The sequence below is a fragment of the Anopheles coustani genome, chromosome 3 (genome assembly GCF_943734705.1).
Source record: "Anopheles coustani chromosome 3, idAnoCousDA_361_x.2, whole genome shotgun sequence".
NCBI classification, from domain to species: domain Eukaryota; kingdom Metazoa; phylum Arthropoda; class Insecta; order Diptera; family Culicidae; genus Anopheles; species Anopheles coustani.
In genome coordinates this window covers 89683232-89706241 of record NC_071288.1, presented here as the reverse complement: position 1 = coordinate 89706241, position 23010 = coordinate 89683232, and the positions used below count along the sequence as shown (strand labels likewise).

The window sequence follows — 23010 nt, the reverse complement described above, 5'->3', positions numbered from 1 at the left end:
CGCCTCGTAAGCCCTTACCGGGCAGACACGACCAACAAGGTCGTTACGCCAAGAAGAAGAAGACCTTTCTTTTTTAATTGTGAAATATGATTGAACTAATGTCCAACGTTCGTTGTTTATGGATCTTTATACGCAGCTATCTATATAGACGGCCCACGGATTGTAGCGGAAGAAAGCCATGGGGAATGGAAATGCGTCGACAATGCATCGAACAATCAGATGTTATCTTCGGTTGAATGGCATTTGCCAGATAATGGTTTTTTTGATTATGACGAACCAACAACGTCCAAAACTAACCCGTTGGTTATTTCAAACGTTGATGAAACACATGCTGGATTTTACAAATGCTGCTTCAAAGATGACGAGTGTGTGGAACAGCTAGTATTGGTGCTTGACTTCAAAAATACGCTTGATTATACCATACTAAATAATTCTGCCTTACAATTGGTGATACGCAACAAGTCAATTGAGTTTGATGTTAACCACATGCTTGGCGATGCAACTGTTGATATTGAAGACAAAAGAGGCGATGATTTGTGCCTTGACTTTCGCGAAAATTCCTGCACACATATGGAATACATTACCTCGAAAAGATACAGTTTTGTAAATGCGACAGTAACGCAGAGCGGTTGGTTTACCATCACGGTTTCGTACAGGAAAACACAGCATATCTCCCATTTACAAATTTTGATCGAAGGTAGGTTTACAAACGAAAAATTGAATCAAAAATAGATTCAATTGATTTTCATTGGCATTTCATTCTAAAATTAAATCGTTTACCATTGGCCTAGGAGCACCTGTGGTGGAAATTATCCGCAACGCGTCACTGCCAAGGGCTGAAATGGTTGAATTCACTTGTCACGGAATAGCATATCCTCCACCGATAAAATTTGAATTTCTATTCATTCCATACTTACAAAATACATCCCGAGAGCTACAAGTGGTATGTTGTACTTTAGATAGTTCTTAAAAACTGCAGTGCATCTTTCCTAGGGTGTTTATTATAGGCTACATTTATCTTATTGCAGTTCAAACAATTAAATGATACGTTACAAGCGAGTGCATCCACGCTTGTCAGGGTTCCGTCATCTGGACCTACTACCGTGATTTGTAAAGCATCTAATGATAAAGGAAACTCAACAGTAGAATCGTACTTGTATCCGGAAGACTTTAACGACCAAGTCGAGATAAATGTTATATCTCCGGAAGGCGAGATTGTTTTAGGTGACACAGTTGTAGTGCAGTGTCTTTTGCATAGTTATTACAATTTCACAAACAAAATAATGTTTATTCACGATACGTACGAGTTCATGACAGAAGGATCAAATGTTAAGTATGGTTTTGCGGCCAACTTTTCGATGTTCAATGTTTCGTCAGAACTGTTTAAATGCCGGGCCGAGTTGTTTAATGGAACGATCAAAGAAGCAGAGGTATCAGTAAATCTGACCGTTCGACGCACACTACATTTCCAAAGTGGCAATGCCAATGAAACAATAATTTATTTGAATCCGGGTGAAAATACTATGTTGAACTGTGAAGCGGACGGAAATCCAGTTCCGAAGGTATATTGGTTCGAAAATGACGTTTTTTTCAAACACAAAAATGCTTCATACAACGCGACCCTGGACTCCGCAACGATCATCCAGAAATACAAATGTTTGGCCAAATCAAGAAAGGAAGAAATTTGGAAATCATGGACACTCAAAGGTAAATATTGAAGTAACCTAGGGTAGTGATAGCAAAACTAATTAACACTTTGACGTTTGCACAATTCACGGTGTCGCATCGATTTACGACCGACACGTTTGCACTAGTTCCTCCGTATCTGGCCGTCCTGTTTGATCATTCTTTTTCAATCTTTGTTAGAATTTACGTACGAACAGCAAAGCGCCCTGCGAAATTTGTTTACTTTCTATTTGATATTTGTCTGTGGTACGTGTCAGGATACAGCGTTGACAGCACACCAAAATGAAGTGATCGGACGCAAACTGATACGGAATCATTACATCTATGCGTGTATCCGGACGTCAGAGTGTTAACTTAATTAGCGATTTTTATTTTATCAATAAACGACTGTTTGTTTTATATTACTCTAGCGCAAAATCAAACACTTCAAATAGACGGCCCGCGCATAGCTTATGAAGATAGTAAGGTTGAATTCAAATGCATTGTTTCTTCATCTGTGGGTAAGAATGCTTCAGTTGCTTGGTGCTTTTATGATGAGGGCGGATGCTATAATGGTGATGGTAGCAACAAACGCGGAGATACATTAGTTTTTTTAGCAAGGAGCTATTTTTTTGCGGGAATGCTCAAATGTTGCGTAACGAACGACACCTGTGCGGAAATCAATTTATCTGTTTTAAAAACTCGTAAGTATTTGTTGACGAAAATGGCGAATACGCATGGAATGATTAACTTCGGTTCGATGAAATTGTAGATGGTGGTGGTGTTTTGATGAACAATGAGACTGCGCTCTGGAACGGTGGCGGCGTCGACTTTTTTTGCTACTTTCAATTTGTGCCCTTCGCAGTGCCATGGGCTTTCTACAGGCCTTATAATGTAGATCATGAAGGAAAATGGGCTACAACTGCTCAAAAAGATGGCCTTAAAGTATATGCTAGCAATGTGAGCTTACAATTGTTCGATGCTAATTTATTTAAAATTGTATTACATTAAGGTAGCTTTAATATTATTCTTTAAAGGTCGATCCATTCTACCCTCCATACGCCCTACGTTACAGGTTTCATATTCCTGGACCGATACAAGAACCAGGAACGGTTGAGTGTTCCTCTTTGACAAATTCAACAGCATATCTATTAGTACGAAATTTGCATGAACCGATGAAACTCGAGATCGTGAGTATCAACGGAAGTTCTATGACTGTACGATGCCAAGTACACGCATTCGAATTTAGAAGAGAGTTCGTCATACATGGCGATGAAAGATCCTACTATGTAAAGGGACATCAAGAAGCATATGCATGGGTCGTTAATCATTCACTGAGCATCAACACCAAGCAAGTCTCTTGTATGGCTATGCGAAAGACTACAGGGTACTTAAAAAAGACTATTGTGGTTAACTCTCACCAACCTCAACAACAACCATTTGATCAGGCTGTGTTTGTCATTGGTACTATCACAGTTATTTGTGCAATCGTTGTCCTGGTCATACGAAAAATGATGAATTCCCAGCGTAAGGCATCATTGAACGATATCGCTGTACAACTAGTTCCATCGGAATATGAGTTTTCAACGGATAAACTGACACTGGGCGAAACAATCGGACAAGGTGCGTTTGGAATCGTAAGGAAGGCTGTTGCTAGAAACATCTTTGTCCATGAACCATCAACGACCGTTGCTGTGAAAATGCTGAAAGCGAACCATTCGGCAGATGCGATAAACAGTTTGGCTACCGAACTCAACATGATGATCCAAACTGGACTACATGTGAACATTGTGTATTTCTTGGGAGCTGTGACCAAAAACACAGTGAGAGGTTAGTGCTATATAGAATTTAAATGGGTGAGCGTATGATAATCATATTCGATATTCGCTTCAGGCCAGATCATGTTAATTTTTGAATACTGTCAGTTCGGGAGCGTAGATATTTTCTTACGTGACAACGCGCAACGGTTCGTTAGTTGTTGGGACACACTGCAGAACTATGAACCACAAATGACACATGCAGATCAAGCGGACAACACTGATACTGGCGAGTGGCAGTTGAGGACTACAGATCTTATCAGTTGGGCCTCACAGGTGGCGAACGGTATGGAGTATCTTTCATCCAAAAACATTCTGCACGGTGATCTTGCCGCCCGGAATGTGCTCCTCTACTCTCTGCAGGTGGTCAAGATAAGTGACTTTGGGCTATCGCGAAAACTGGAACGAGGCATATACATTAAATCAAGCGATAGTCCCCTCCCGTATAAATGGCTCGCTTTGGAGTGCTTCACAAATCACACCTTCAGCGTAACGACTGACGTCTGGGCGTTTGGAGTGTTCTTATGGGAGCTGTTTTCGCTTGGGGCAATGCCTTATCCAGGTGTAACAGATGGTAGGCAGCTGTTGACTATGCTGCAAAACGCGTATCGTTTGGAAAATCCAGTTCACAGCAACAGGGAGCTGTACGACCTAATGCTGTCGTGTTGGTACGTCGCTCCAGATCGTAGACCAGATTTTAGGGAATTGGCCTCGGTCTTTAACGCAATGCTGCCCGTGGAGATGCGTGATGTAAGTTAAACAATTTGAAGGATTAGCTGATAACAATTGTATTTAAAATGGTTGTTATATTTTTTTTCTACAGGTCTACATAGCATTGAAGAGCAAATATATCCAACAAGCCATTCTTACGAATTCTGCCGCTCCAACAGTGGAAGAAAGTAGTGGGTGATCACGTATGGTACACATGGTAAAATGATTTTGCTTCATGAGTTGCGGTGTTATCAAAATGGCAAGGAATTATAGATCAAAGAGGATCATCGTTAGGTCTAAATGATAAGTTTAAACGATTCAAAAACATCAAATAAGAATATTATAGAGCAAACCAGTAACAAAAAAGTTATAGCAACCGCATATAGAGGATTATAAATCAATAAACTCCAACTTATTAATATGTGTATGTGATAGATAAAACTTGGTTTAATGTTTTGGTTATGGTTAAATGGTTAAATAATCGGAAGTCTATTTTATTTATTAGAGGTAGATAGATAGCCGAGCGGTAGTGCCGGTTAGAATACCGGCTATTTATAACTTACAATACTTGACATTATCAAAAATTAGGGATTCATTCTATCCATTTTTGTTCTTGACATTATTTTTTCTACAGAAACTATGATTTACTCTCAAATTAACTTCAGATAAGATTTTAAGTTTATAAAGTCAAAGTAAAACTTTTTTTTAATTCTAACAAAACTATTGTTTTTAAAGTACGATTTATGTTCTTTTATTGTTGTAATAATATTTTAATTTCGTAGCAGCCGTTTTCGTTTTGTTTTAGACCTGAGTAAAATATAGAATAACGATATAAAACAAATTTGATTCCGTATTGCTCGTTAAATATTCATGTAGCTAAAATTAATAGCCTAAATTAATATAGGAATTAGGAATAAAGCAGGAAGGGAATGGAAAACTACTTGGCTAGCTGCACTCAAGGGTTGACTCAAAGCAAACACAAAGAGCGCTCAAAGCAGCATAAAAATATACTCAGTACAATCACCGTGATCCGACAACGATATAGATGTTTTATAGATGTGTACCGCGACAAACCGGCGAAGGAAAACTAACGGCAAAGAAGAGAGAAAAGTATAAATTACCGGGTACACAAATCGGGGAAGGAAAGGAGAGACAAAATAAAAAATAAACTTCGACCACTCAATTGACATTCGCCCGCGTGCGCCGATATCCTGCAGTGCAGTAAAATGCCGGCTTCCGCTTCCGCAAACAAAGCTACCTTCGCTTTGCTTGTATCATTTCCAGTAAAACTCCTTTCGTTTAACGGTTTTCGCTGCTGTTTATTCGATTGTCACTCCTTCCCTCTCCTTACCATTACGCTTCCGTTCCATTGTGTTCGGCTTTAGTTGGGTGTATAATTTTTATCCAAACTTTGTTTACAACCATTTCCCCACACCGCCAGTGGATCGGTGGAAAACGGGAAAGGTGTCCGTTTCAGCCGCGCTATCTCGGGGCAGAGCAGGTTGTTATCAACCTGCCACTTCGGGAAACGGGAAAACGAATGAGACAAAATGGAGTCGTACGGTGGAAAGGGAGGGGATGTATCGTTCGATCGGGTTGTAGTTTTCCATCCGAAGAAGAGAAGGATGTATAAAACCGTTCAATGAAGCCATCGCCATTGGGGTGGGGTGTTTTTCCACTAGCTATAGGGTTTCTCGCTCCAAAGGGTCACAACAAAGACACACACACACATACATTTTTGGCTTCGGTGGATGTTGTTCAGGGAAACACCCAAGAAGAACAGGGAGCAGGCGAAGAAGATGGGATAAACGATAAGCAGGAAACTGACCAACGCTTCCGAAACGTTTCCGGGGGGCACGTTTTTGTTGTTCTGTTTTCCAACTTTCCTTCCACCACCCGCTTATCTGAGAGCGCCGTTTATCGAATGATGATCATCTTGCAAGTGTTTCGCTTTGCCCCCGTTACTTTTCTTTCTCCCTTTTCTAATCTTTCCTGATAGTGTCCTTATTTTCAAACCCACTTTATGTGTTTGTGCGTGTGTGTGTGCTAAGCGACCTTTACTATTAGAGGGTGGTGTTTTTCGGTGTAGGAAGTTTCCATCACGACACGCCGGGAAAATGCCGGCGCTGGTGAAAATTGGTGGTGTCTCTTTGTGTCTTTCGCCCTTCGCAACTGTATTGTTTCGGGTGAACTTTTGTTTCCGATGGGATCTTCCCACCGTCTGATAAGATGCTGACGTCGTCGGGGTTGGAAAACCGACTCGGAAATTGTGTGCCTGGTGCTGGCGGGGGGAAGTTGTTTAGCTCCGGAAAAGTCGTTCGCTTGCTTCCGGCTGCTGGTGAAAGGAGTTGGAGAGGACGGAAAATCTACAATCGGCGCGAACAAAGACCGATTAAACCCTGCTTCCACTCGGTTGACGAAAGCACGACGAACAACTTCAATATGAAGCGTTACAAAATTGGAGTAATTTTCAAGGTTTTCCATTTTTCAACACACCAACCGTTCACGAGTTTTCAGGGTCGAGTAAGAAGGGAGGTGTCGAAATTAATATTAGCTGGCATAAATTCGTATTCTCTCCCCACATCGTCTTCAACTTCGCTGGCCACTTTCGATTGATTGAGTCATAAATCTCACGCGACTTCGCCTCAAGACGGCGGCACGTGGTCGGCTGGCTTTAAAATGGCTAACGATGTCGGGCCGCCTTCCCGTGGGAAAACTCGCCGAGCAGACGTGAAAACCGGCGGCCTGTCCACGAGGTGATGAAATTAATGCTGAAACACCATTCGAACACTATGACGGAGGGGGGGAGGGGGAAAGGGCGAGTGAATCAATCGAGCCGAGGGTCGATCGTTAAGTCCTGGGTGGCCACTTTACTGGCCAGCTCGTAAATGAGAGGAAAAGCCGAAGGGGATGAGAAGGCCAACGATGTGAAGGTTACTTTCAAGAAGATTCCATTTCGTTTTCCAAGGCCGAATCGAATAATAACCAAATGTCTCTTTGCAAGAAGAGAAACGTCGATAAAAGCTGGGGAAAACGTTTTTGCGTGCCGTAATTTAATTGGATCATGGAGAAGTTTTCCAACGCGTTTGTGCGGGGGAAAAAGGGATTTTTACCAGTGAGGAAATAATAAATTATCTTCTTTCGGGAGCTAGATTACCCGTTTTCCGACCCGAATGGACGATACGACGGTTTTTCAGTCCAACCTCTTAAACAGGAGGTTGTCGCACCGTTCGGGTTTTGCGGTGGAAAACACCAACCCTGCCGGTTGGGAAATTAATGCTAACGAGTACCATTGTGGCGAAGGTTGTTTTCCGCCGGTGAAAGTGTAGAGCGCTTAAGATTAAGGAAACGATGGCCGCGTAAATGCCCGCTGAAAGCGTTGGTCCGTTTGATTGATGATGGTTGCCCGGTTCGGTTTCCCGGAAAACGGAGGAGGTGGAAAATGTAACGAATGGCAATTTTTGAAAGCAAGATTTGCAAAAGATTATGGATGACTAATGAAACGCTGTAGCTTATCGCAATGAAATGGTAATGATTTGAATGATGAAAATCGATGGTTGTCTTTTGATTGATACCGTTTTCATTTTCGATGTTGTTTTTAGATTGTTCTGTAGTACTTTTCATTAATTTAAATATTATTCAATATATTTTGAACATCTTAAGTAAAAGTTTTGCCTTTAGTGGTAGCCGAATATATTTTTTTTGCGAGGAAACACCACACCACAGGTGTGGGATCGAATCTCGAGTCTGGCACCCTCCGGTATTACGAACGGCTGACCACCGATCTATAATATACCGTCTTTCGGTCACACAAACTCTCTTCGGAGAGAGGCCTTGTCCCACTAGGGGATGTCGTGCCACATAAAAAAAAAGAATATATTTTGCATATAGCCTTACCTGCTTCCACATGTTGACAGCGTTTTTAGCACACTTTTTGGTACAATCTTTTTAAATAAAATTTGTTCATAAAATTTGTTAAACCGACGGTTTTCGAAGGCCAAGCAAAGAGTTGACTTCCCAAAGAACTGGCTATTTATCTTACTTTGATATTTGTGTTGCATTTTCATTTATTTATAGGCCAAAAACATTTTAGAACTGATTTTTGCTTTGTTAAACGTGCAACGTGTTAAAAAACATTAGTCATAAGCAATGTGATGCTTTTTCGTTTCTGATTGAAGTGTCTCTTCTTACGATCCATTTATAGACACTTTACGAACAACCCACTGCAGCCTACCGCCCTTGTGTTCCACACTTGTGTCCCTCGGGCCAAAAAGCACGAAGCAACCCAGAGGTCGGCAACGCCAGAGAGGGAAAGGCGCTATAAATCACTTCGACCAAACGTCGGCCAGTCCCGCGCCGAACTGACGATCGCACGTGTCTGGCATAAACACGTTGCCGAGTCTACCGGAAGTGGCACTCGGGTGTCCTACTCTCCCTCTCTCCTCCCCTCCGACCGGCAAAGCTCCTTTGTGTCGCGCTGGGACTGAGGAAACACCGCACGTCTTGTGCCGCTCGATTCAGGTGCCATTCATTCATGTGGAGGAAATTTCCCAAGGAACCCCGCGCGAGGCTGGAGCCGAGATCCTAGACTGCAGATTCCGACACGTCACGTGGAGCGCAATGGCATAACAAATCAGAGACCCCCGGCACTGGCTGCTTGATATGCACCGGTCGCTTCCGGTGTTTTGATTTGTGCACACGGGGCGCCCCGGGTTTGCGAAAGCAGCGGGCTTTTCCCCGGCGGGGGGGCAAACAAGAATGTTCCGGGCAGGTCTTTTCGTGATCTTATAGATCTTGACGCCTTGTAGATTTGATTGATTGCTGTGAACGGTGTTGCCACGAAGTCGGTAATTCATCGTTTGAATATTATTATGTTATGGTCTTCCATTCCAGGCGCTTCATTTCCAGCTGGGACTTGATGCAATTTACGCAATACAAAAGCTAAAAACTGATAATGTCACCATTTTCCGTGGATTTTAACACGTTGCGTACCAAGCGTTTTAGCACAATTTTTAGTATAATTTTTTTATTACAATTCGTTTATAATATTTGTTAAACCGATTGTTTTCGAAGGCCAAGCAAAAATTTAGCTTCCCAAAAATTTATATAAAATATTATAATAATTTTTATGCTGCATTTTCATTTATTTATGGGTCAAAAACTTGTTTGTACTAAAACTGCTGTCACCCATATTTGGGTGACGCGGTACGCAACGTGTTAAGAGGCAGGTTCAAAACATAATATTTTAGTGATTTACATATTTTGAATTGAATAGAACTAAGCACATTGAAAAAAATTGAAAAATATATATTATTTATCAGAATATGAGCAGCATCTAAAAAGATTTAGTTTTGCTCAAAAATATCACTTAACACTTTGACTGCCGAGCATTTTTAGTACACTTTTTTTAGTACAATCTGTTTTGATAAAATTTGTTTATAACATTTATCAAACCGACGGGTTTCGAAGTCCAAGCAAAGACTAAGCTTCCCAAAGAATTTGTTTTTGATATTACTACAGTTTTTATGTTGCATTTTCATTATTTTATGAGGCATAAACTTGTTAGAACTAGTTGCTGTTACCAATTTTTTGATGACACTGCAGTCAATGTGTGTTTGGGGAATTTTGGAACATTTACAGTTGTCCTATAGAAATATAGTTGAAGTGGGTTCGTATTATGGAACCAGTAGGTGGTACATTCATGGCTAACACTTATTAAATACTGCAGTTGCGTACATTTGAACGTACATTTTGAAGAGCACGCGTGAAATTATATGGTTTGACTGATGTTTTTTAGTTGTTAACTAGCTCCAATTGCTACAGCTTTGAATATTGTACACATTTCACAAGTATCCAACAAGTACGTTCAATGGCCCCTTCCTTTGTTTTTCACAAGCATACTTGATTCATTCCGGTTCATTTTCGTCGCGAGTTGAACTGCTCCCTCGTAATTTCCCTCGTGTACGTAAAGTACCAGGCGCCTCCATCGACGGTTTTTTGATAGGTTTTTAAAAAAAAAATAGGCAATTGAGTAGCGTGAGTTGAACGAAACGAAAACAAACAACGCCGAAACCTACCATCGCTCTCAGATATTTCCATGAAAATCACGGTGGAAAAAGGTAGACCGATTTGTGACACGAGAGATAACAGAAGGAAGGGAGCCGAATGCGGGGGCGGAAGTGGAGTGTGTTTGAGTTTAATTAAAAGCATGAAAGTCCTTGCCCTTCGCCATCCAGCAGTCACTCGAAGCAGGAGATACGGTGTTGGCTGGAGTTTTGAACGTTGGTTGTATTATTTTCTCATCAACAAAATAACAAGTTAAATTGATTGTGTTTTATTCAAGGTTTGAAAAATTCGCACGAGGAGTATCATCTTACTTGCTTCATTTTACACATTTACTTACACAACGGGAGTGTGAGTATATTGATATAGGTGACAAGATCAATTTTATCGATAAGTTTTGATGGGCTGTCAATAAATTGATTTCAACGAATGAAACCCTTCAATTTAATAACTTTGATAGTAGGGAAATTGAACCTTTTCCACCCTTTTTTTATTACATTGACATATCCATTACTCCGAATCACCTATCATTTTTACTTTAGTTTGTTTCTTTTTGCATACCTGTATAGGACACATGCGGTTTTTCCATCACATGAAGTAGTTTTGTTTTCCCTCGTCTTTTTTTTCTATTTTAAACTCAAAGTCCATTTTATTCCACTCACTCTATTAAACTTGTGGCACGCGATAAAAACAATGCTCGACGTTCGCCCTTTGCAAATCGCTACATACCGATGGAAGCGGTTTATGAAGTACCTCATACCCTACCTCCCCATTCCTCCGATAAGGACAAAAGCGGTGGGCTCAATTTTTCGCGGGGTGTGACCATAGCAATATTTTCCATTTTATATGCTTTATTGCAGTTGATTGTTCTTTGTTGCAGTGCTGCAAGCGTTTGCGCGTTACTTCGGAGGCAACCGGAGGCGGATGCAGGGCAGTGGGCAGTATCTATCATATTTTATGGGCAGCATCGACCGAATTCTACCTCGATAACGGGGGGTGGTAGGGAAAAAAAACGGGGAAAGATGGAACCTAAACGAAATTGCTGCCTTGCTGCCATTTTGTTGGCAAACTTTCGGCGGAGTTTCGGGTTTTTCCACCGCCAGTAGCGCGAAAGGAAAACGGCACGCCGGTGTCGCCATGGCAACGTGCCGTGTCGCGGTGTACGTGAGTGATATCGAGGGTGTTTTATGCTGCCTTTTTCCTTTGGTGGTGGAGGTTTTGTTTTATTAATCTGTTCCTTTTTTTCCAACAGTTGTCCCACCGAGCTCAACCCAGCCGTTATGGGCGTTGGTTTCACTCACCCGAGCAATTTGTGCTGTGTCGACTATTACTACCACGGCGTCATACGTGAACATGGGTTTATGTTTTATGCGCCAGACCACAGCATATCGTCGTTTGCAAAACCCTTGCGCGAACCTTCCAAAAATCTCGCGCGTCCCAAACGATGGAGGAGCGGGAGGTGGTGTCGGGGAAATTTATAGTTTTCCCAACCCTTCCCCCTCCTTCCCGCTCGATGCTCGATTCATCCAGCAGGGCAAACACAGTTGCACGGAGTGTCACTTTCCCGGTGTGATTTTTATGAATGCAACACGCCAAACTTTCACGTACGAGATGAATCTTTGTTTCGCTGCCGCTTTTTCGGTTTTTGCCCCATGTTTTAGAAGTTGGATTCACTTTTTCATATTTTTCGAGGGAGGGGGGATGAACGTACGCCACCGGGCGACACGAAGCACGCGTGGGGCGAAACGGTGACGAATGCCATTAATTTTTGGCTCGCAGCTCGTAAAATTTGAACTGCACGCTCCCAGCACGGGTTGCATCATCATCTCCGCCATCATCATCATCATCTTCATCATCATCATGACCAAGCACTGAAGTCACCGGCAAGTAGCAACAGAATCCAAATATCTCCGTTGTGTCGTTGTGTTGTGGAACGACCCAAGTAAGACACTTTTTCCCGCTTAGCCTTAAAGGTACAGACACGAGTGGAGGACGATTGCTCTTTTTTTTATTATTCGCAATTTTTGGTTTTGGTTTTGGTCACGAAAACAAACACGTTCGGTGAAAATGACCACGTACCAGAGCTGGTGGTTTTCATTAGCGAAAAATCTTTCATTTGTATCGCACACCTGGGACAATGGAATAGTATTGCTTTAGTTTTCAGTTCGTTTCGGCCAAGGAGAGAATAGAAACGGGTCCAAAGTAAGATCATGAGAATGCGTCAAAATGTGACGTAATAAGTTGTTTCATTTCTTTCTACGGAAGTTGCAAAAATGCAATCGTTTTTAGTCGCTTTCCCCATGTTTTTTTATATTAATTGAGTTGTTTACACAACTTCTTGCCTTGATTGTGTTTATGTAATTCGCATCACTAGTTGAATTAAAACATCAATGTCCATTATTTTGTTTTTTTTTGTGTGACTTCGCAACGACACAAATCCAAAACAGCAGCAACAAACATAACAACATAACAAATGCAGTACATTACCATCATTAGTAAGTCGTGAATTTTTTGGGAAGCTCTCTTTGTTTTTTTTGTATATGTTTATACATTTATTTATTGTCATTTTCTTAAGTATTTATTTCTATGTATTTTTTTATTGTGGTTCACCTTGCGATGTTATTCATGGGCTATGATCGTGAAAAACATTTGTTTTGATTTTGTATCTTGTTTTATTAATAGCTTTTAGTATATTTCATTCTTTGTGATTATTTTACAGACTATTTGAGTTGAACTTCAGCAAAATAAGGGAAGCTGTTACCTTGGTTCAGAAAGATGAATACCGTGTGTGAAGAAACATCGTGAAACAACTTTAAACTTAGTGCAACTAAGATGATTGAAAGAAAACAATCGATGAAAGCTGCTATCATTTATTTTCGGTTGTAGGTCAGTTTGTAGAACTCTTCTTGATTATTTTTACAGGTTAGCAGAAAACTTTATGATGCTATAGATACACGATTTTTCTTTCCTTTGAGCTACCAGTTTAATATTTTTATTTTTGTTGAAATTATTTTACTTTAATGCATTCTTTTAAAAACTTACTTCATTTTATTCATGTGTAGCTTAGCCAAATTACTAACATTTGGTTGTAAACCCTCTACCTGATGAGTAATATGCTTTATATATTTTATGCCTAGTCTATAATAGTATATCTGTTGTCAATGAGGATCAAGTCAATAGTCATTTTCTTCAATGTTCCGCTCCTTTAACGAACCGACAAATGGCAACGAATCTGCCCTAATCCATTGGAGGATTCCCACGGCATGTTTACACGCCAGCGAAAGTGAAACACGGCCGCGGGGATCGAACACGACCTGGGCACGTACTTTCGTTCGAAGACGCCGTTTCCGCGTTTTAAAGGGCAATTAACAAGTGATTCCCTCGGGCTTTCCGTCAATGCACGAACGCGCCCTTGGAAAAGGCCGACCGTCGGGGCATTTCGGAACCATTGGCGTGGGCCAATTTCGTCCAGCCTGCGGTTGTCCTTATTTCCGGCCCATTTCCTGCCCTTTGAACGAGCGTTCCGCAAACCATTCGATGGAACATCGACTCCGGAGGGGCCAACCGGACCGGTTTCTTTCTTGTGCCCGCTGTGGTTGTGTGGATCGGATCGGTTTCCAAAACGGGCGTCTGCATCTTCAAAGGGCCGCCCAAAACAAACCGACCGAATAAACGACCGAAACGGACGCGCCAAGATGTCGTCGGAGGCGCAAAGATGAACTTCCTTCCTGTTTCTATGGTTTGTATTGGTGGTGCCGGTGGTGGTGGTGCTTTTCCGATCAAACGGAGCCCGGGCTGAAGGGCGCGAAAAAGCTGATGCTTACAGCGAAATAAAAATAAATACTCGGGCTCCATTACCGAGCCGAGTCGAAGGCCATATCCTGAATGGAACCTTTGTGTGAGGGAAGGTCGTATTATAATGGGATTTTTCTTTGCAATGAAACACGATTCTTAAGAATTTCTTTGAAGCGAAATGTCTTAGAGACAAAATGTTTTAACAGATGCCAGACGTGGTTTTTAGTTGCAGCATTTGTATATTGCAAACAGATAAGTTTTGTTAAACGTAGTGTTAAGAATTATGTTTATAGTTTGTTGTTTTATGTCTGTTTTATATTTTCATATGTAATATACAATTTGAATCAATTTTATTTATAAAGATCCTTTAGAATATTATACGATCCTCGTAAATATTTTTGAAATGTTTATACTTTCCTGTTCTAAAACTGAAAGTGTTTATCTTTGGGATTTTCATGGTTCAAGTTTATCACCAAAATAGTTGAATCAATTAATAATTAAGCACAAATTGCCATGAAGGCTACGAAAACTTGGCTTCCATATGCATTTTGTGGTAAATCGAGACGCTGGACTTCGAAGGCGCGTCCTTGAACTGTAAACCTCTGTTTTAACTTCTTCCTAACCTGTCTCCTTCCTTACCCTCTAGCTCCGGACAGGGCAATAAATGTTATCGTAAATATAATCATTAAAATTTTGGCACCATTTGCCACGGTTCGGATCGATCCGTTCCTTTCCGTTGCGTCAACTTTCCAGCGCGGAATCCAAATGGATTCCATCGGTGAACCGAGGACAGTGCCATAGATATGGCAATTTTCCCCCGACTTTCACTTCTTCCAGAGGACAGAAAAAGCCACCCGGAACACCGAAAAGCACATTTTCTATGGGGAAAAGCGAGCACGCAACTCCCGGAGCTTCGGTCGCCCGGTCGGTTACAAAGCGCTGGCGGTGGCGAAGTTGTTTGGTTCCGGCTTTGAGACGGTCCAACGTTAAGTGGTATTTTGTTTTTATTGGAATGCGATTTAGTGCCCGAAAGTGCCCGAGCACGGCATTTCCACCAGCACGAGACACGGGAGGGCAGGGGAGCAAAAAGGAACCACTCAATCGAAACTATTCATCGAGCGCTTCGTGGGATCCAATGGAGCAGAGATTTTCGGGGCGCATCGTGGGGGAAGCGGAGAGCGTTCAAACCACTTGACCGGAAGTGTGGTTTGCGTTTTCCTCCGTTCGAAATGGGCCGTTGGCAAATGGGCAACTTTTGTCCAACAGGTTCAACGCGCCCCTCAAAGGGAATGCCGGGGATTGGATTGGGTTTTCCTGCCCGTCCGGTCGGAAGGGAAATGGCGAAAAAATGAAACCGAAACCTGGCAGGCGTTTCTCGGCGTGTCGCCTAAGTCGGTCACTTTTTCGCCCCACCCTCCTTTGTGTGCGTTGAAGAGTATGATGTTTTTTTTTACTCCAACGGATGTTTCTAGGATCATCAAATAGCTTTTCTGCGGTCGATTCTCCTCGGCGACAAATGGAGCGATCAATGCCAGCGAAATAAACATTCCGGCGAGTTGGCCAAGAGTTTCGCTTTTTTTATTTTTCCGCCATTCTGTACGCTTTTAATGGAAATTCATTCGCAAAACCGAGGACATTTGTGGGTTTTTTGCTATCAGCGGATTGGTAGTTTCGATGGCGGTTGAACAGTTTTTCCTAAAGGAAAACAAATGAGTCATCTAGAACTGGCTTTAGAAACGTGAATAAAGAATAGATGATGGATGGTTATATTTTATCTATATTATATTCTTCTCTTTTTTATTCGGTCAGAGATACCCTTGTAGTAGTAGGTTTCCATTTCTTTTAACCTTTCTTATACTCTGGTGTAACAAATCATCGTGTTGGGAAGTTTTAAACTAAATGGTTCTAAAGTTATAATAATTCAAAATTTACACATGCAAAACGATTCCATGAAGGAGTTGTAAATACAAGGAGAAATAAAATACCACTTCCTAATCTGCAAAGACCAGCAGATTATCAAGAAAAATCATTGTCAGCATTGTTTGGTGACATTATTTTTACCCTTGATGCTTGGGAAGATTTTAACTAAATGGTTCTAAAGTTCTAATAATTCAAAGTAATAACCATTAGACTTGCAAAACGATTGCATGAAGAAGTTGGAATGACAAGCAGAGATAAAATATAACTTCTTACTCTGAAAAAAATCAGCAGATTATTAAGAAAAATCATTGCCAGCATTGTTTGGTGACATTATTTTTGTGCTTGAAACTAAAATTTCACTATTTACATCATAACATACAGTGTCAAAAAAAGGGTTTCTTCTACATAGAACACTACTTGGTAGCAGAAACATGAGTTTACAAATGGCACGCCAGGTTTAAAAAAAAACTGAAGATATCGAGCGATGTTTCTGGGTTAATTTTATGTAGGATTTTATTTACATGATAAAATATCTGTGTTCAATATTATTATCAAACATTAAATTTGCTATGTAAGTGTTTTAAAAGAAGGATATTGACATTCATACTGTCGTGATCTCACGGATTATTTCTCTATTTCAATATATTTCAACTTACAAATTCAACTACTTGTTTCATTTTCACTATCCACTCTCGTCAAATTCGTCTTTTCGTTTTTTCAATGCCTACTTTGTTCAACTTTTTCAATATGCAGGTCCATCGCGGTTCAGTAGTAGGCCATCGCTCTTCCAATTTTCGTTGCCAACTATCTAGCGATTGATTTTATTATTAATTTTTCGTTGCCTCGCATTCAAAATTCATTCGTTTATCAATTCGTTCATTATTATTATTATTCTATATATTCATCTAGCTCAGCTCAATCCCTACACATACCTTATGTCCTCTTCTTGAGTTTATAATTATTGTGATATTCTCTTCAGTTATATTTCCCTTTCTAGCAAACTCCTGGAAATGTTTGCAATCCCTCTTTGAAATATGCCTCAAAAGATGTTTTGAAATACACCAAATGGTAATTATTTCACCGGATCAAATGTTGCGTAGGAAAGGGCGACATCCATTGACATTTCCCTCCGGTGTATTCGTAAAGATCAGGTACATCAGAGGCACTTCGAGCGGAACCGTATCGAAGGTGTAAATTATCATACGTAAAACTCGCGTAATTAAGGGATTACAGTGGCAAAGCTCGCAAAACCGTCACCTTTACAACCGATGCCGGTGTTTGGTGTTGATTCCTGTTGTTGCTACACTGTCACCTAGTTGGGGATTAAAAGCCTCCTTCCCACGAGTACGTTCTCCTCCCCCGAGTCTCTTATGAAATCGAAACCTGGAACATGAATCGCTCCCGGAGTTTCGACATTCAGAAAGGGAGGGAACTCGTTCCACGGTTCGCGAAGGAAGTGAATCCATCATCCACGTGGCCGGGGTGTGAATAAACAATCCATCCGCTGAAGATGTCAGCGAGCAGCGTTGGCGTCGAGGTTAAGGGTTTTTTGGGGGGGAAAATTGTAGCTCGCGAGATGAATATTTCCAAAGCCTCTGGAGCCGCACTTTGGATTGCCCACTTTACAGTCGACTCGGTCTTGACTCGCCGTGGGAGCTGTTTGCTGAAGTAGAAGATGGTACCCTTTGTCTACCCCGACTTTGGCTTTACCTTCCCGGAGGAGTTTTCAATGAGGACCCCGCCACCACCGTAATGGCAGGCAAGTCTAGATATTGTGGATATAAATACGTCTGGCAAGGCGAGTTCTCGATTACTAACGGGCAAACGAAGAGGGTTATTATAAGACCGAGGAAAAGGTACAAGGTGTGTGTGAGTGTGTGTTAGTAAAGACGAGGAGGAGGAGGAGACAGACACGACGTTAGTCTGCTCCTTTACCGAAGGAAAACTCCAACCTATGGCACCCGAGCTGATGCTCATAAATATCTTTTAATTAAAATGTAAAATAACAGCCCTCCTATGGCATGGCCGACTCTTGTGTGTCGGAATGGGTCCTTGCTTGCTGTGTGTTTATGTGTGGGTTTGTTTGTGATCACAGGCGAGTATTTGTTCTGAGGATACGCCCGTCTTAAAGTGCTGTAAAATGCCTCCCCATTTGTGTCGGTTCTGTTTGTATATTTACGTTTCGGTCCGCTTACTGATACCGATCCTGGCGTATCGTAAATTGAATTGTCCTTCGGGAGGCTGAGGCTTCCTTTCAGTTCATTGCACTCTTTCCGACCCCGTGCCCACCACTTCCGCTTTGTGACTCCCGGGGGAATGCAAAGGTTTTCCTTTTCATTCGGCTCGAAAAATCGTTACCGTCGCGTGGTGCTTCCTCAGGTATTGTTTGCATTTCGTGTTGGAAGCTTTTATGTGTTTTCTTGTGCTTTTTTTAATCTTCTTTTTTTGTTCACCAACTGTCTGAATGTATCTTGCCCTCAGGCCCGCTCCGTTCCATACCGTCGTCGGCTTATGAATATCTTTTAATTCCATTCAGTCGCACTGCCACGGGCGGATGGAATTAATTGTCATTGGATTGGACGTGTTTGTCTCCTCCTCCTCCGGTCAATTACTTCCAGAGACATCTTCAGCTTCATCTTCATTCGCAAGACCACCCAGGAAGACATTGTTTGAACCGAATTTCCGACGTCTGCAATGGACATGGTTATTTGAGGACGCCATTCCCTTCGGACGAAATGTAAATTCGGCAAAACATTCAGAACAAACAGTACAGCCTGGACTTTTCACTTCGGTGGAGTAATTTTTCCCATCATAAAATTCCTCGTGTGTTTTGTAACAAGCTGTTTTCTTCCGTCAGCGCACTCGCGCTCGGTAAGTGCCGTTAAAACAAATCGTTCCGATAGTATTAGAAATTTATGTCAGCTGCTAGGGAAAATTCAATTTCATTACCCGGTTCACAGTTATGGGAAATTCAATTACTGCGCTCCTGCCACGCGGTACGTGTGTGGAACGTGTTGTTGTCGCGTTTTCCAAGAGCGCTTGGAGTAGATAATTCCACACGTAGAGCGCTAAACTTCACGAGTCATCCTTACCCGTTCAAAGGAGTTTTTGTTTGAGAGGAGAGGAAAATACGATAGGAAAAGTGAGAGTAAAATAGAAAATCGCAAAGAAGTAAGCGATTTACGGTAAAGGAAACGTCATATCTGTCCAAAGTAAATGTAAAATCAAGAACATAAACTCGTTATTTATTTCTTGTGTGAATGAATTTAATTTTATATTGTCGTTGAAACATTTGATGGAAATACAAAACAAAATTCTCTTTTTATTTCTTGTGCGAAGGACTATCTTTCAAGCATTTTATTAAATTTATCCCAATAAAATATTTAAACTTCTTCAGTTTTGAAAATCAAAAAGGATGTTGAATAAATTCACAATTGGTTCACCAGTTCGCTTGTCTTATGATGGGACGGATAAACTTTCATCTCACCATTTGAACCTTCAGGTCGGTTCTCTTAGGACAAACTGGCATCAAAGGTGAAGGAAAAGAATGGAAAACCCCCAACGAGTGAGTCGAATCGGATGGGTAAGTCTTATTTTTCCACTTCAACAGATGGCAAATGACAATCGTCGTCGGTGAATCGAATTGCAATTCCCGGAAATGGAGCTCAAGAAATACTTCCCCCCCCCGGAACGGTACGCCTGCACTTGAGTGGAGGTTCCCGTAGAGATCACATGAAACACATCAGGGCAGCAACAGGGACATTTATGAGATCAAGAGTTTACAGAGCCGGGTCGAGAACTAAGGAACGGTGCGGTTGAAGCTACGAATTGAAGTAAAAATCCATTGAATAGACATTTCATAAAACCATTCGCCAGCTGTGTGGGAGCCATCCCGGGTGGCTTGCCAGGCCGGTGGAAATATGCTCCGGAATGCCGTTGGACGATAGAATGTGCATAACGATTTAGCAGAGCGAGGGCCGCACGGAGAAAGGAGCGCGGGCGGGCAGTAAAAGATATGTAAAATAATTTCAAATGTTCCGTTCGGTTTTCCGCTCCGTTCGCCGCGTGTGTGGTTTCGGTTTCGGTTTCCGGCATGCAGGAAGGAATTTCCACTCCACCCTGGAATACCGCCCAATCCGCCAGGGAAGCCACTTGTGTGCGCGGGAGTCGTTCTGTGGGATGTAAAAATAATTTCACTTAAAGGCATGATGGTTTTCGATTCGACATACGCTTCCGGAGGATGATACTATGATATTGAATACTATAGTGTTCATAATTTTCCACAGTCTGAGCAAGAACGTCTACGGAAGACCGTGTCTGTTGAGGTATTAACATTTTCTTTTTTTAAGCACTGTTATGAATGCTTTTTAGCTTATGTTTGAAGCTCGCTATTGATTCATTTTGCTTGTTCATGTGGAGAATTTATTGAACAATGAGAATTATTGAGTGTTTATTCAATAATTTGGAATCTCATTTATTTTCGTGTAAAGTATTTCATTCTGTTTCCATTTATTGAATCAAACGCCATGGATTATTCTTTTGTCCAACAATTACAGCACAAGAGTATTTAATTTATTCTGGTTATAATATTAAAATGTGCATGTTCCTCCACCATTGTACAATGATTGAACTTAATTTACCATTTATGATTCATGTGAGTTGCTTCACTTACTCGACCTTTGACCGCATTATGCTTTTCTTTCTAAGGTTGGAACAATTAGATGACCGTTTTTATTATTTATGTTGATTAATGTGGCGGCTTTGTTGAACTGAAAGCCTACAAAAAAATGTTCGGTGTTAATAATAAGTGGTTAAAAAAATGGGTTTGAAACATTGTTTTTGGGTTTTAGCAAAGTTGAAACTATTTTCTGTTACTTGCTTGCTTGTGTCTTCTCGGCAAGCCCTTTTTTGTTTAGAAATTCTGTTGCAGTTCTTCTCCCAGCCATATTCTAATATTTTTTTATTTTAATATTTAACGAACTTATTAAAATTGGATAAAAGCTCCGAAATCAGTTAAAAGATTTGCTAAAAAAGACTTTTTTAAACATATTTTTTGGTCTTTTTAACGTTTACTAAGTTCATTTTTAACGCTTTACTTCTCTGATTGCTTAGTTGGTCCAATTTTTCCAAGGTAAATCTAATTTTGTATTAAAATACAAAATGAAATACCGCACATGGAAAGTTGTCTGTCTTCTCGGTAACGCCAGGCTTTGTTTAGAAACTCTGTCGCAAATTATCTCCCGACCATATTCTCCCAGTGACAAACGAATAGACATTCCCGGGGCTATAATTTTCGCCTTACGAGCATTCAAAAAGCGGACATTCGGGACGGAATGAAAAAGCTCCCCCTAATTCGGCGCCCGTTGTTCATCTTAACGCTCGCTAACCACCAACCGAACAGCCCGCTCTCGACATGTGGAACCCATGGAAGTGTTGGAGCCACGACCGTTTCGGTCCGGCACCAATTGGCCATCGTTTTGGGCGTTGTGGTTGTTGCGGCAGCCAGGTCCAGGTTTGATAAGAGAAAGTTTCCTTCCCGCTTCGGCGCTTCGGCGAAACGGTGAAAGGCAAAATAGGCCCTTGAAGTTTGAAGTGCTTGTGTGAGCGTCGGTGGTTGCCGGTGACTTCGATTCGGAGAAAAGCCGACGTACAGCGATACGTACGGCTCACAAGCTCACAAGCTCCGGGTGAAACTTTCTGCGGTTTAAAGTCGGCGGTTTGAAGTGAACCTATCCGCTCGAATGATGCTTTTGATTCGTTCCCTTTTGCCAGAACTCACCGAACCATTCCATTTGGTGGTTGCAGAACGAGAGAGGAGGGAAACGTTGGGGAGCTCAACTCAATTAAGGTGGAGGGGGGGGGGGGGTAGCTGGAAAACGCACCAGCAAACGCCATCATCGACGCCTTCGTGTGGGGTGGGTGCCACACAAATCAACACCCGCAACCAGGCGCCTCCATTCAAATGCTCATTAGGGCACTCACAGCACGCTTTCAAAATTCGGTAGAAAAGGCCTTTGGTAGGAGAGGAAAATAGGACGGGGGTGTATATGCATGTAGTTTCCCAAATATTATTCACATTGAGCCCCCAAACAGCGTGCGTGTGCGAGTAAAATTTTGCCAAAAAGTTAATCCACTTCCATCACCCTCCCATCCCGGGAAGAGGCGCTCGAAAAGTCCTTGTGGTTTTCGGGTTTGGGATAGTTTATCACCCGGAGTGGGAAGAGACGAGCAAAACGAGAGAGTGAGTGAGAAAGGAAGTTGTAAAGCAGGGAAGCAGGGAGGATGAACATATCTGCAGCTTGATGAATACGAGCGTAATTTATAATTATTCTCCATCCATAAGCCGGATGACAATCGGGACACCCACGGGGGGGTTCCGGGGGACTGCTGTGTCCTCATGGTATCGGGATAAATTGCATCCTTCTTCAATTTGTGGCCCACTGGAGCTCAGTACCCTTGATGAGCGGAATGCATGTAGGCTGAAGCATATTTAACTCCGGCATTCATACGAATTTCCCGCAATAGACTGCATTGTGCATTGAAAGGCAATTGGAATATGAATTGTCAATTTTATTCTCCAGTTTCGAATGCACAAAAGCTTGTTATGCAGTGATTTGTTAGTTAATATTGGTACTTTTAGTTTTATGACACACTTTCCCATTTTTATAAAATTGTGAAATTATTTACTGTTTATGCCTTGTTTCATTTTAATTTTTTTGAAAACACCCTTTTTCTGTAGTAAAACGAATAAAAAACTTTCACCAAATAATATTTGACTTTGTAAAAAAATAAGAGGCAGCAATAGGAGAGGAAAACAAATCTTAACATGATAAAATACAATTTAACTCTTTCAGGACCGTAAGCTATACAAGACTAAAATTGGCAATACAACACAATATTTTGGCTATTTGGGGTTTAAAATAAGAGAATATCACCTGAAAAGTCTAGCAGTCTGTGTAGGTTTTTTATAAATCATGGGAAATATTTGTCCATATGAACCATAAAACTCAATAAATGACCAGTATAGTTATGATACCGG

General features: G+C 41.4%; 1 protein-coding gene across 1 annotated transcript; it reads left to right on the top strand.

Annotated features, from left to right (window-relative positions):
- Window positions 1–3365: 3365 nt before the first annotated feature.
- Window positions 3366–4392, top strand: LOC131269077 (fibroblast growth factor receptor-like). The gene is made up of 4 exons (XM_058271397.1): window positions 3366–3495; window positions 3559–4056; window positions 4108–4232; window positions 4306–4392. The coding sequence occupies exons 1-4, from the start codon at window positions 3366–3368 to the stop codon at window positions 4390–4392; spliced, it is 840 nt and encodes a 279-aa protein (XP_058127380.1).
- The last annotated feature ends 18618 nt before the right edge of the window (window positions 4393–23010 follow it).

What these genes read in the sequence shown, in the direction of transcription:
- LOC131269077 (XM_058271397.1), top strand. Translation starts at nt 3,366, where the DNA reads ATGCTGAAAGCGAACCATTCGGCAGATGCGATAAACAGTTTGGCTACC. An exon ending in TTATCCAGGTGTAACAGATG is followed by an intron (nt 4,057 to 4,107) that starts GTAGGCAGCTGT and finishes TGGAAAATCCAG; the next exon opens with TTCACAGCAACAGGGAGCTG. An exon ending in TGCCCGTGGAGATGCGTGAT is followed by an intron (nt 4,233 to 4,305) that starts GTAAGTTAAACA and finishes TTTTTTCTACAG; the next exon opens with GTCTACATAGCATTGAAGAG.